Below are 10,861 nucleotides of genomic sequence, written 5' to 3'. Positions count from 1 at the left end.
ATAGCCTTACTTTTTATTTTGGGTGATTTTTGTTTTTTGTCATTTTTTGTGCCTTATAGCTTTTTTAGCCCAGTTTAAGTATGTGCATTATATTTGCAGTAGTTTTTAGGGTCTAATGATGGTCCTAACTCAATTTTTTTTTTTAGAATTTTTTTGAAAAAAATGCCTTGCTATAGCCTTACTTTTTATTTTGGGTGATTTTTGTTTATTGTAATTTTTTGTGCCTTATAGCCTTTTTAGCCCAGTTTAAGTATGTGCATTATATTTGCAGTAGTTTTTAGGGTCTAATGATGGTCCTAACTCAATTTTTTTTTTTGGAATTTTTTTGAAAAAAATGCCTTGTTATAGCCTTACTTTTTAATTTGGGTGATTTCTGTTTTTTGTCATTTTTTGTGCCTTATAGCCTTTTTAGCCCAGTTTAAGTATGTGCATTATATTTGCAGTAGTTTTTAGGGTCTAATGATGGTCCTAACTCAATTTTTTTTTTTAGAATTTTTTTGAAAAAAATGCCTTGCTATAGCCTTACTTTTTAATTTGGGTGATTTTTGTTTATTGTAATTTTTTGTGCCTTATAGCCTTTTTAGCCCAGTTTAAGTATGTGCATTATATTCGCAGTAGTTTTTAGGGTCTAATGATGGTCCTAACTCAATTTTTTTTTTTTGAATTTTTTTGAAAAAAATGCCTTGTTATAGCCTTACTTTTTAATTTGGGTGATTTTTGTTTTTTGTCATTTTTTGTGCCTTATAGCCTTTTTAGCCCAGTTTAAGTATGTGCATTATATTTGCAGTAGTTTTTAGGGTCTAATGATGGTCCTAACTCAATTTTTTTTTTGGGAATTTTTTTGAAAAAAATGCCTTGCTATAGCCTTACTTTTTATTTTGGGTGATTTTTGTTTATTGTAATTTTTTGTGCCTTATAGCCTTTTTAGCCCAGTTTAAGTATGTGCATTATATTCGCAGTAGTTTTTAGGGTCTAATGATGGTCCTAACTCAATTTTTTTTTTTCGAATTTTTTTGAAAAAAATGCCTTGTTATAGCCTTACTTTTTAATTTGGGTGATTTTTGTTTTTTGTCATTTTTTGTGCCTTATAGCTTTTTTTAGCCCAGTTTAAGTATGTGCATTATATTTGCAGTAGTTTTTAGGGTCTAATGATGGTCCTAACTCAATTTTTTTTTTGGGAATTTTTTTTGAAAAAAATGCCTTGCTATAGCCTTACTTTTTAATTTGGGTGATTTTTGTTTATTGTAATTTTTTGTGCCTTATAGCCTTTTTAGCCCAGTTTAAGTATGTGCATTATATTCGCAGTAGTTTTTAGGGTCTAATGATGGTCCTAACTCAATTTTTTTTTTTGGAATTTTTTTGAAAAAATTGCCTTGTTATAGCCTTACTTTTTAATTTGGGTGATTTTAGTTTTTTTGTCATTTTTTGTGCCTTATAGCCTTTTTAGCCCAGTTTAAGTATGTGCATTATATTTACAGTAGTTTTTAGGGTCTAATGATGTTCCTAACTCAATTTTTTTTTTTGGGAATTTTTTTTGAAAAAAATGCCTTGCTATAGCCTTACTTTTTAATTTGGGTGATTTTTGTTTATTGTAATTTTTTGTGCCTTATAGCCTTTTTAGCCCAGTTTAAGTATGTGCATTATATTTGCAGTAGTTTTTAGGGTCTAATGATGGTCCTAACTCAATTTTTTTTTTTTAGAATTTTTTTGAAAAAAATGCCTTGCTAACACACCCAAATTAAAAATTACTTTTTAATTTGGGTGATTTTTGTTTATTGTAATTTTTTGTGCCTTATAGCCTTTTTAGCCCAGTTTAAGTATGTGCATTATATTCGCAGTAGTTTTTTAGGGTCTAATGATGGTCCTAACTCAATTTTTTTTTTTCGAATTTTTTTGAAAAAAATGCCTTGTTATAGCCTTACTTTTTAATTTGGGTGATTTTTGTTTTTTGTCATTTTTTGTGCCTTATAGCTTTTTTTTTAGCCCAGTTTAAGTAAGTGCATTATATTTGCAGTAGTTTTTAGGGTCTAATGATGGTCCTAACTCAATTTTTTTTTTGGGAATTTTTTTTGAAAAAAATGCCTTGCTATAGCCTTACTTTTTAATTTGGGTGATTTTTGTTTATTGTAAATTTTTGTGCCTTATAGCCTTTTTAGCCCAGTTTAAGTATGTGCATTATATTCGCAGTAGTTTTTTAGGGTCTAATGATGGTCCTAACTCAATTTTTTTTTTTTTTTTTTGAAAAAAAATGCCTTGTTATAGCCTTACTTTTTAATTTGGGTGATTTCTGTTTTTTGTCATTTTTTGTGCCTTATAGCCTTTTTAGCCCAGTTTAAGTATGTGCATTATATTTACAGTAGTTTTTAGGGTCTAATGATGGTCCTAACTCAATTTTTTTTTTTCGAATTTTTTTGAAAAAAATGCCTTGCTATAGCCTTACTTTTTAATTTGGGTGATTTTTGTTTATTGTAATTTTTTGTGCCTTATAGCCTTTTTAGCCCAGTTTAAGTATGTGCATTATATTCGCAGTAGTTTTTAGGGTCTAATGATGGTCCTAACTCAATTTTTTTTTTTCGAATTTTTTTGAAAAAAATGCCTTGTTATAGCCTTACTTTTTAATTTGGGTGATTTTTGTTTTTTGTCATTTTTTGTGCCTTATAGCTTTTTTTTAGCCCAGTTTAAGTAAGTGCATTATATTTGCAGTAGTTTTTAGGGTCTAATGATGGTCCTAACTCAATTTTTTTTTTGGGAATTTTTTTTGAAAAAAATGCCTTGCTATAGCCTTACTTTTTAATTTGGGTGATTTTTGTTTATTGTAATTTTTTGTGCCTTATAGCCTTTTTAGCCCAGTTTAAGTATGTGCATTATATTCGCAGTAGTTTTTAGGGTCTAATGATGGTCCTAACTCAATTTTTTTTTTTGGAATTTTTTTGAAAAAATTGCCTTGTTATAGCCTTACTTTTTAATTTGGGTGATTTCTGTTTTTTGTCATTTTTTGTGCCTTATAGCCTTTTTAGCCCAGTTTAAGTATGTGCATTATATTTACAGTAGTTTTTAGGGTCTAATGATGTTCCTAACTCAATTTTTTTTTTTGGGAATTTTTTTTGAAAAAAATGCCTTGCTATAGCCTTACTTTTTAATTTGGGTGATTTTTGTTTATTGTAATTTTTTGTGCCTTATAGCCTTTTTAGCCCAGTTTAAGTATGTGCATTATATTTGCAGTAGTTTTTAGGGTCTAATGATGGTCCTAACTCAATTTTTTTTTTTAGAATTTTTTTGAAAAAAATGCCTTGCTAACACACCCAAATTAAAAATTACTTTTTAATTTGGGTGATTTTTGTTTATTGTAATTTTTGTGCCTTATAGCCTTTTTAGCCCAGTTTAAGTATGTGCATTATATTCGCAGTAGTTTTTAGGGTCTAATGATGGTCCTAACTCAATTTTTTTGAAAAAAATGCCTTGTTATAGCCTTACTTTTTAATTTGGGTGATTTTTGTTTATTGTCATTTTTTGTGCCTTATAGCCTTTTTAGCCCAGTTTAAGTATGTGCATTATATTTACAGTAGTTTTTAGGGTCTAATGATGGTCCTAACTCAATTTTTTTTTTTCGAATTTTTTTGAAAAAAAAAGCCTTGCTATAGCCTTACTTTTTTAATTTGGGTGATTTTTGTTTATTGTCATTTTTTGTGCCTTATAGCCTTTTTTTTTAGCCCAGTTTAAGTAAGTGCATTATATTTGCAGTAGTTTTTAGGGTCTAATGATGGTCCTAACTCAATTTTTTTTTTGGGAATTTTTTTTGAAAAAAATGCCTTGCTATAGCCTTACTTTTTAATTTGGGTGATTTTTGTTTATTGTAATTTTTTGTGCCTTATAGCCTTTTTAGCCCAGTTTAAGTATGTGCATTATATTTGCAGTAGTTTTTAGGGTCTATTGATGGTCCTAACTCAATTTTTTTTTTGGAATTTTTTTGAAAAAAATGCCTTGACTTTTTATTTTGGGTGATTTTTGTTTTTTGTAATTTTTTGTGCCTTATAGCCTTTTTAGCCCAGTTTAAGTATGTGCATTATATTTGCAGTAGTTTTTAGGGTCTAATGATGGTCCTAACTCAATTTTTTTTTTTTTGGAATTTTTTGAAAAAAATGCCTTGCTATAGCCTTACTTTTTAATTTGGGTGATTTTTGTTTTTTGTCATTTTTTGTGCCTTATAGCCTTTTTAGCCCAGTTTAAGTACGTGCATTATATTTGCAGTAGTTTTTAGGGTCTAATGATGGTCCTAACTCAATTCTTTTTTTTTCGAATTTTTTTGAAAAAAATGCCTTGCTATAGCCTTACTTTTTAATTTGGGTGATTTTTGTTTATTGTCATTTTTTGTGCCTTATAACCTTTTTAGCCCAGTTTAAGTATGTGCATTATATTTGCAGTAGTTTTTAGGGTCTAATGATGGTCCTAACTCAATACTTTTTTTTTCGAATTTTTTTGAAAAAAATGCCTTGCTATAGCCTTACTTTTTAATTTGGGTGATTTTTGTTTATTGTCATTTTTTGTGCCTTATAACCTTTTTAGCCCAGTTTAAGTTTGTGCATTATATTTGCAGTAGTTTTTAGGGTCTAATGATGGTCCTAACTCAATTTTTTTTTTTCGAATTTTTTTGAAAAAAATGCCTTGCTATAGCCTTACTTTTTAATTTGGGTGATTTTTGTTTATTGTCATTTTTTGTGCCTTATAACCTTTTTAGCCCAGTTTAAGTTTGTGCATTATATTTGCAGTAGTTTTTAGGGTCTAATGATGGTCCTAACTCAATTTTTTTTTTTCGAATTTTTTTGAAAAAAATGCCTTGCTATAGCCTTACTTTTTAATTTGGGTGATTTTTGTTTTTTGTCATTTTTTGTGCCTTATAACCTTTTTAGCCCAGTTTAAGTTTGTGCATTATATTTGCAGTAGTGTTTATGGTCTATTGATGGTCTTAATTGAATTTTTTTAACTTATTTTTTCCTTATTTTTGAAAATATTTTGTAAAAATGTATTCCTTACTATGGCCTTACCTCAGTTTTAAGGCATTTGAAAAATTTTCGACAAATTTTATGCCTTATTTACCTTCATTTTGATGCTTTTTACTTGCTTTACCTCTGTTTCTTGGCGTTTGAATTTTTGAAAACGTGACATGAAGTCCATTTACCATTTAAAAAGTTTAAAACATTTGATTGAATAATGACAGAAAAAACATTAGTCAGGATACTAAATATTGGTTTTTGATTGCGAGCCTCTTTATTTTATCCTGGTAATGAAGATTTTTGGGGTGGGGAGGATCTTTTTAAAGACAAGACACAAAGTAACAACTCATTTAATTCAAACATGAGTATCAGATGAAGCATTAAAATGTTCATGTTTTTATTCTCCTTTGTGAATTGTGTAAATTTCTTTTTCTCCTCCAGATTGCAAAGAAGCTGAAGTTGAAGCTGAATGAAGTTGATTTCTATGAACCTTTCATGGAGGAACCCGTCACCATTCCAGGGAAGCCCTATATCGAGTCCGAGCTGGTGGAATACATCGAACAGCACGACAGGTGGGATGTAGAATCTAAACGTTTATCCCTTGATGGAAATGCTATCGTTATTGCTAAATGCGAAACTGCTGTTTCAGGCCGACTCTGAGGAAGCTGGAGCCTCACAGCATGTATGAAATCTGGGTAATACTCGTCCTCACAATCACTTTACACACTTTGACTTCCATTCCGGGTTGAAATCCTCACATGGTCCGTCTGTTCTCAGGAGGACGACATCGACGGCGAGCACATCGTTGCCTTTGCTGAGGAGGACGACCCAGGTACGCGTCTACGTTGGCAGCAGTTTTCGGTTGTGGCGGTTTCGATTAATCAGTTCAGCTTTAGGGTTGCCGGTCAGATGCGTGCACAGGGTTTATTTGGTCATAGGGTTTTGGAACACACCAGTCTGGGATTCTGAGGTAAACTAGCTTTAAGGGTGTATCTCAGTGAATCTGCTGCTGTTCAGTTTTATGTATGATGCTGAAAGCGGTAGTCATAACATAGCAGAGTCTCCTTAGGATTTTGGTTGAACAGACCGGTCTGAGATTTGGAGGTAAATAATTATTCTGCGTTTATGCATCAGTGAATTTGCTGCTGTTCAGTGTTCTCAGTGTTATGTATGTTGCTGATAGCGATAGTCATAACATAGTTTAGCCTCCTCAGGCAGAGTTCTTGGTGAGTGCTGTTAGTGCACGATGGTATCCGACCAGAACTGACCTTCTGTAATCACACATCACTTGGGTCAGTGCTTTGTTCTCGTTCTGTCAACTTCTTCTCAGATGGTTTCGAGTTCCTGGAGATCCTGAAGGAAGTGGCACGAGAGAACACTGACAACCCAAACCTCAGCATCATCTGGATCGACCCGGACAACTTCCCTCTGGTAGGACATTTTCCCATTGTAGATATCCTCATTCCAGAACTTAAATATCTTTTTTTTTTTTTTCATTTGAGAAAACCAGAAACCAATCAGAATGAGTTACCTGAAGAATATGCAAATGAAATAATAAACAAAAAATAAACGTAACATAAACAAGAAGACAGTCATCAACATCCCCCGCCAGATTAGTTATCATTATAACTCACAACCTTTTCCTAAATGTCCTAAATCTAAGAACATAAGAAAATATGATCACATCAGAATATAAAATTACTATCTATCATAAACGGTTTCTAAGAAAAGCTGTCTCCTTTAATGATACCGCGAACAGAGTAAAGAAAAACGTAACAAGGGCACTTCTCATTTTCGAATTCCATCAAGGTATTGATACCCTGAAGCCACACACCGAATTTGGTTATCCTATCTTAAACTTGTTTCTCGGTGAAAAGCTGTCCATTTTAACTTGGATGGATGGACGGAGCTCAAACCTATATCCTCCTTCCACACCTTTATGGCGAGGGATAATAAAACGTTTACATTGTTTTTCATACAAACAGACATGGGCACCCCGGGGACACATCTGTCATGTAACTGCACAAAATGACAGAAAAATATACATAATGACAATGAAGAAGAAAAAAGCAATATGAAATGACTTCAAAAATACACAAGGTCATATGGAATTCCAGAACTCTCTCCTGGTCAGTTCTGGTCAGACTGCCCTAAGCAGGCCAGATACCATCGTACACTGATAGCATTCACCAAGGTCTCTGCCTGAGAAGGCTCTGCTATGTTATGACTACCGCTATCAGAAATAGACATAACACTGAGAACACTGAACACACTGAAAGCTGGTTTACCTCCGAATCCCAGACCGGTCTGTTCCACCAAAACCATTTCACCAGATACATTACTATATAAATGCACAGAATAATAGAGAAATATACAAAATGACATCAAAAATTCACAAAATGACTCCAAAATCACAGGAAATGAAAACGTAAACAAAGAAAATAATAGAAAATTCTACAAAAAAAAATAACAAAAGGACACAATTCTATATACAGTAAATACACAGAATGACAGAAAAATATACAGTAACACTTTAGATTATTGGACACCTATTAACCATTTATTAGTTGCTTATTAGCATGAAAATTAGTAATATATTGACTCCTAATTAGTCATTATTAAGTAATTATTACTGCCTTATTCTGCATGGCCTTATTTTACAACCAGTAAGCCATTAACTAAGAGTTTCCCTAAAAAACCTTATTACTTATTAGTAGTAAGTAAGGAAAGTGTTGTATATGAATTATGATCTCAACATGCTAGGGTTGACATTAACCCTAATCCTAATCCCGTTTGGACTGCGGAACTGCCATTAAGTCTATAATAAGGTATTAATAAGAAAAAGACATTAATAAGTACTTAATAATGCATCAGTAAGTAGTTAATGATGACTAATTATCATTAAGTATGTTACTGATGCTAATAAGCAACTAAATAATGGTTAATAAGTGTTCCCTAAACTAAAGTGTTACCAAATACACACATATTGTTGCCCGTTGCTGTGTTGAAACAATAAAAATAGTTGTAAAATGTAATTAAAAAAAAAAAAAAAAAAACTGTATATGTGACCAAATTAATTACATACAAAATGACTTGAGCACTGCACTAAATAAGATATATAAACCAGTATAACACCAGTTTTCTTTTCTTTTCCTCCTTTTCTATGTTTTTGAAATATTCTATAGCATGTGGATGAAAAAAGCAATTTCCCCCTGGGAAGAATAAAGTAAATTGATTCTGATTCTAATTCAGATAATTTCACAAAATATCTACTTTACAGTTTATTTCTAAACAGAGGAATACATAAAACTTTAGGGTCACGTCAAAAACTCGACAAGATGAGGCGTATTATTCTAGGCTTTGCATTGTAGTGTAGTTAAATGATTGTGCCACCGTATAAGTATAGGTATAAGAATACTATAAGATCTGTGAGCGTGTCTGACTCTGTTCCTTTTGTCCTGTTCTTCCTTTCAGCTGGTCCCTTACTGGGAGAAGACCTTTCGCATCGACCTCTCGTCCCCACAGATTGGTGTCGTTGACGTTGAAGATGTGAGAGACTTTTTTTGTAAAATCTGAAATAAAAACTTGGAAATGTCAGTGGATAAAAATTGATGTGCTAATCAAAGATGAATAACAGACGTTCTGTGGAACCTGAGAAGTAAATACAGTCACCATTGAAGGTCCAGGAAGTCGCGAGTTGACACCGGTAGTCGTTTAGGCAGAAGCTGAGCCAGTGGTTGAAGCTGAGGGTTGGACCAGGGATCATTTTGACCCCTGACTACTTGGTGGAGAGTCAACATGTTAAATGCTAATTGCTTAAACTAGAGGTTCTCAACCTTTTCAGAACGCGACCCCCAAAATAAAGGTTCCAGAGAGCGGGGACCCCCACTGTAGCTGAAGGTGGTTTAACACAGACATGAACATTGAAGAACAGTCATGTGCAGACAGGACCATCTATAAGAGGGAATAAAGGGGACAGATTTTTGGGGTCCATCCATAAAGTCAGTAAAATGATGGTCCATTGTTCTATGAATCTGTGATAAACACATTTATTTATTCATCTGAATAATATTCACTGTTATCCAGGAAGTTTAGTATAATTTGCGTCCTAGTATGTAGTCATCTTAAAGATGTAAATCCTTGTTTTGATCTGAAACAAATCAAATAAATAAATAAAAATGGTGAAAAAAAGGTGGTGAAATGGGATTTTAAAAACCACAAAAGTTGGTTAAAAGTTGCCAAGTAAAGGACAGAAAAAGTAATAAAAAGGGTTCAAAATGTCAATATTGAAACAATTAGTTAAAACTGGCAAATAATGGGCATGACAAATAGTGAATGTGGTTAAATTGTCAAAAATAAGCATGAAATATGGTGAAAAGAGGTTAAAAGTGACAATAATGATGCAGCTTTAGGTGGAAAGTGTTTATTTGTGCTGAAAATGTGCAGAAAAGGAATAGAAATTTGATGATGAAGTGGCCAAAATGGGAGTAATGTAGCAAAAACGCATTAAAAGTAGAAAAATGATGGCAAGCAAAAGTGATGAAAATAGGTTAGTTTGGTGTAGTTGCCAAAATGGGTTCAAATGGGGTCCCAAAACCAAGGTTGAGAACCCTGGGAAACCATTACAAATTGGGATATTTTATAAATTAATCAGAGTAAATCTGGACGTATGATCACCCTAATGTTGGCGGATTTTTAAACTGATTGACATTCAAGGACAAGTTGATTTTAAACAAATATATACATATGTATTCAAGGCTAATGAAATAATATCCATAACTCTAGCCCTGAATAAAACAGCCTGGTGACGCTACTGGTATACAGAGGCTATTATTCTTAATTGAGGGCTGACTACTAAAAATGTCAGGATGTTTCTGTCGTGTGCAGATTAAGTGTAAAGACGTTGAGACTAACGGAGGTCACTGGGTTTTGGACAGGCCGACAGCGTGTGGATGGAAATGGACGACGACGACGACATGCCCACGGCCGATGAGCTGGAGCAGTGGATCGAAGACGTTTTGTCCGGAAAGATCGATCCGGACGACGACGATGAGGAGGAGGAAGATGATGACGACGACGATGATGATGATGATGATGATGACGATGATGACGATGATGACGATGACGATGACGAAGACGACGACGAAGAAGACGACGACGACGACGATGATGACGATGACGACGATGATGACGAATAAGTTTCTATCAAATTAGCTGCTAATGGTAAAACAACTCTTGTATTTTTTCTACAACCGCGCAGCGAACCCGCCTTGTGTACGGTGTCCTGTTAGGGACACATTTGATGGTGGACATTACTGGAAACCTCTTCTGTCCGTCAGGGGAGACTTAGCCAATCAGAGGCTTGTTAGCTTTAAGGGTCTAAACTAGGGTGACCATAACAGGGGACACTTGGACCGACTTCGGCATACTCAAACTACTCAACGTTTTCCTGAATTTACCTTGTAATGGAAAATTACAAATTAGATGAATAACTTTTTTAATTGTCCTTAAGGTCTGCAGAGAAATTAATGTAAAATGAACACGTAAAGAATAGCTAGAGATTGAACTTTAACTTCCTACAGTTTCTCCTCGTGGCTCCTTTGTTTTCAAACCCCTCTCGGAACCTCTATCCATGGAGGTTTTATAATCCAGAGGGTCCTTCCTGATGATATTTTATTAAATCCACCGGTATTTTGTTTCTTTAAATCCATCTTGGACTTTAGTCTCCTTTTCTCTGCCTCGTCTCTGAACATTTAATCAAAACAAAGTGGTATCTTTAATGATTCCGTCACATGTGAGTAAACTCTTTAGCTTTCAGAAACTGCTAGAATTTCTCAGATGGAGCAAACATTAGCAGAGTTACGGACTTT

At 33.4% G+C, this 10,861-nt stretch overlaps 1 protein-coding gene across 1 annotated transcript; it reads left to right on the top strand.

The window, feature by feature from the left end:
• Positions 1 to 5,432: 5,432 nt before the first annotated feature.
• On the top strand, positions 5,433 to 10,610 carry LOC114458954 (calsequestrin-1-like; the record flags this gene model as incomplete). The annotated part of the gene is made up of 6 exons (XM_028441342.1): positions 5,433 to 5,563; positions 5,641 to 5,686; positions 5,769 to 5,823; positions 6,322 to 6,422; positions 8,466 to 8,540; positions 9,929 to 10,610. Coding segments are annotated over 6 exons (669 nt in total), but the record flags the coding sequence as incomplete, so codon positions are not given.
• Between the last annotated feature and the right edge of the window lie 251 nt (positions 10,611 to 10,861).

Source organism: Gouania willdenowi, unplaced genomic scaffold (assembly GCF_900634775.1).
Source record: "Gouania willdenowi unplaced genomic scaffold, fGouWil2.1 scaffold_219_arrow_ctg1, whole genome shotgun sequence".
Lineage (NCBI taxonomy): Eukaryota > Metazoa > Chordata > Actinopteri > Blenniiformes > Gobiesocidae > Gouania > Gouania willdenowi.
Note: the sequence above shows the minus strand (reverse complement) of the source record. Positions and strands in the feature narration are given on the sequence as shown.